At 66.8% G+C, this 3,438-nt stretch overlaps 2 protein-coding genes across 2 annotated transcripts; one reads left to right on the top strand and one right to left on the bottom strand.

Annotated features, from left to right (window-relative positions):
- Nucleotides 1-52: 52 nt before the first annotated feature.
- On the top strand, nt 53-1,506 carry PFL1_05821 (uncharacterized protein; the record flags this gene model as incomplete). Its single annotated transcript, XM_007883359.1, has 2 exons — nt 53-153; nt 396-1,506. The coding sequence occupies 2 exons, from the start codon at nt 53-55 to the stop codon at nt 1,504-1,506; spliced, it is 1,212 nt and encodes a 403-aa protein (XP_007881550.1).
- Nucleotides 1,507-1,746: 240 nt separating this feature from the next.
- On the bottom strand, nt 1,747-3,198 carry PFL1_05822 (uncharacterized protein; the record flags this gene model as incomplete). Its single annotated transcript, XM_007883360.1, has 2 exons — nt 1,747-2,680; nt 3,032-3,198. The coding sequence occupies 2 exons, from the start codon at nt 3,196-3,198 to the stop codon at nt 1,747-1,749; spliced, it is 1,101 nt and encodes a 366-aa protein (XP_007881551.1).
- Between the last annotated feature and the right edge of the window lie 240 nt (nt 3,199-3,438).

Below are 3,438 nucleotides of genomic sequence, written 5' to 3' on the forward strand. Positions count from 1 at the left end.
CTCTCTCTCTCTTTCGGGGCCTTAGATCCGGCCGCCTCAAAGCGGGAAGAGCATGCTTCTAACGCTGCGCAAGGTCAGGCCGCCCGCGTTGGCGCTGCCCCTATCCCGCTCGGGACCGCCATTGAATCGCAGCGGTAGCGAGGCTCGGCATTCGTCGTCGACGGCGGCGGCGGCGGCGGCGGCGGCGGTCCAAGCGGCCGATACAGGGGCCGCGCGAGCCCCCCTCGCACGCCTACCGATCCCTGCTCAGGCGGATCCCGGCATCAGTGCGGTTCAACCGGCCAGCATCGAAGAACCTTGGTCGCCTCTTGCGCAGCGAGGTCGAAGCGCAGATGGCATCGAGCCATCCTGCCGCCACCACCCCCCACATCCTCCTTCACCTCTCGCACCTCCAGCCGCACCAAGACGGCCACGGCCGGCGCGCAGACATGGACTAGCGAGCTCGAGGGCGCACGGCGTCGGACCTTGGCCCTACTGCTGGCGTCGTCGCATTCGCCGCGCAGGCTGCTACTGGGCTCGTGCCCGCCAACCACCGCGCCGAAAGCACAAGCAGAAGCCGCAGCCGCAGCCGCAGCAAATCATGACGGCGAGGGCGCTCGAGGGGCCCAGGCCAACAATGGCAGCGACGAAGGCGGCGTCGTGCGGCCGCACCTGGGTCGGCCACGGCAGACGCTCGCGCATCGGTTGATGGCCAACCTGGCCTCGCTGACCTACCACCACCTCTCGCCGCACACGCGCATGCAACCGCTTTCACGGCGGCGAGCGAGAGCCGAGCAGAAGCCGCGTCCGCTCAGCTCCTTGGCGCGCATGCTCAACAAGAATGACGGCGAGAGCAGCGCCATCGACGACGCCGCCACGGCCGCCAACGCCGCCACCGGCAGCCCGGGTGCAGTGGGAGCCGCGCCCAACTCGAGCAGCGCAGCCACCGACTGGTTGGCGGCCGAGGCTGATGTGGCGGGCATCATCAACGCCACCGCCGACCGACTTGAGATCTTGCGCATCCCGCCTAAACCCGTCCTGGGTCCGCTCGGCGGCAGGCTGCGCACCTGGGACGCGCAGAACCCGGACAAGTTTCGCTACGCCCCGCAAGAGGCTGCCTCCTCTGTCGGCGTCGGCGGCGGCGGCGGTTCGTCAACCACGTCGTCTTCGATCGCCGAGAGGGACATCGAGGTGCTCCAACGCGGCCTGAGCGACCTCAAGGCGCGCAAGGAGGCGCTGCTGCAATCATCGAGCTCCAGAGCGGCCGTTGTGGACCGCAAGACGGCGTCGGAGCTCAAGCAGATCGACAAGCAGGCTGCCAAGATGGAGCGCGAGGTCAAGGAGCTCGAGCACAAGATGCGCGTCCGCTCCAAAAACGCCACGCGCCAGGACCGCGCGCAACGGATCCAGTCGATCGCCATCGATCTACTCGCCGACGTCGTCAATCGAGCCCAGACCAACGAGAAGATCTGGATCGGCAAGAGCCGCTGGGAAATTCGCAGGCGCGGTGGATGGTTACCGCCGTGACGGGCGGTCGCGGTCGCAATTCCGCGAGCAGACGGAGACCTGGCTGGCTAGCTGTGGCAACCGAGGGATCGGCATTAGGGCTCTGGGCCGGTGGAAGTGAGACGGAACTCGTACAGCTAGGCGAGGTCGGAGAGATTAGCGGGACAGATCGAACCGTGCCGAGTGCCTCTGTGGTGATTACAGTGCGTGGAGGCCATGGCCGCCGCTGGGCGGAGGCCGGTCTGCGGCACGTTTCGTTGATTAAAAGATTCGAGGCGCCGAGAGCTTGATGATGCGATCAAAAGTCGAAATGGGCGGCAGGACAACCTTGTTGTTGGCGCCGTCGCCGTTGCCGCTAGCGGTGGTGCTGCTGCTCCTGGCGCTGGAAGGCCGTTGGGCACGCGGATCGGGGTGGAGCAGCGATCGAGGCGGCGACGCCGGCGACGTCGGGATCGAGAGCGCCGGGATGGACCAGAGCTTGGGGCTCGGCTGCGAGAGCGGCGGCAGCCTCATGTTGGCCACCGTCTCCGGGCTCGGCTTGGACGCGACCGGCCGGAGCGACGAGAGCGGGGGCAGCTGTCGGAAGGGCTCGCGGGCGATCTTTTCGCCAAGCTGCTGCGCCTTCTTCCACGACGAGTGGCCGTCGACCTCGCCCGCGGCGCGATCCAGCATGGATGCCGAGAGGGATCGGTAAGGGTGGTGACGGGCTGCCGTGCTGCGAGGCGAATGCCGCAGCTCCACGTTTTCCCTCGTCACGCCGCTCGCGTCCGGCGGCGTATCGACGGGCCGAGCGCCCACGTAGCTGCTGCGATGACGGTCGAAACTTGCGACGTTCCGCGTCGTCGCCATCGCCGTTGCCGTCATCGTTGCGGTCATCGCCAGCGTTGGTGCCGCCACGTCTCCCCATCCTTGCCTCGTTCTGACGATGCGGTGCGGCGGCCGCTCCATGGCGAAGCGTGCCTTGCCGTAGACGGGCGCCCTCTGATCCGGGTAGCGGCACTGGTGCTGGTTGTTCTTGCAGCGGGTGCAGATGGGCTTGGCCTCGTCGCACTTCTTCTTTTGGGCGCGGCACGTCAGGCAACCGGTGCGGGAGCGGGTGAAGCCGGACTTGTTGATGCGGGAGCGGGCGTCCCTCGACTGCGGTCGACCGAGCCCGAACTCGAGGCCGAGTCCGGTCTCGGCGTCGTCGGTGGCCCTGTCCGCGTGGTGCAGGTCCTGTTGCGGTGCAACGAATGAGAAGGTGCTGCTGCTCGTCGATGTGGCGGGCGAGGTGCATGCCGAGGGGCTTGGCCGATGGCCTTGCTGCTGATGATGATGATGATGGCCTTGGTGGCAATGGCGATGTCGGTGCTCCTGCCACTGCTCTGGCTGGTGGTGGTGTCGCTGCTGATATTGTGGACGTTGTCGTATCTCCTCCTGCTGCTGCTGCTGATGCTGCTGCTGCTGCTCTTGCTGTCGTCGTTGTTGTTGTTGCTGGTGGTGGTGGTGGTGTTGCTCGGGGTGTTGTCTGGTTTGTTGCTGCTGCTGCTGACTGGCCTGATTCCACCGAGCGATGTCGAGATGGTGTATCGACGACGCGGCGCGACCCGTCGTGGCCCGGTGGGAGGAGGCGAGCGGAGGCAGCCTAGGTGCGGCCGGCTGGACCGCCATGTGGGACGATGCGACCGTCGAGGAAGAGGCAGCGGGCCTGTAGAGCTCTTGGATCATCATCATGGGGCCGTTCGAGATCGTCTTGATGGTGCGAGAGCGGGGAAGCAGAGGCGGGCCGAATCCGATCGCGTGGTCCCGCTATTGGGCCAGTGGAGGTGTGGGCGCGTTAGATTGTTGACGCTGTTGTTGTGGGGCCTGGATCTGTACCGTCGGTCAATGCGACGAGGCAGAGCGGCTATGGATCTGGAGTGGAGGGGGGGGGGGGGGGGGGCGGGGAGGTGGAGAGGTGCGGCGCGAAGAGGG

Source organism: Pseudozyma flocculosa (assembly GCF_000417875.1).
Source record: "Pseudozyma flocculosa PF-1 unplaced genomic scaffold scaffold00022, whole genome shotgun sequence".
In the NCBI taxonomy this organism is placed as follows: Eukaryota; Fungi; Basidiomycota; class Ustilaginomycetes; order Ustilaginales; family Ustilaginaceae; genus Pseudozyma; species Pseudozyma flocculosa.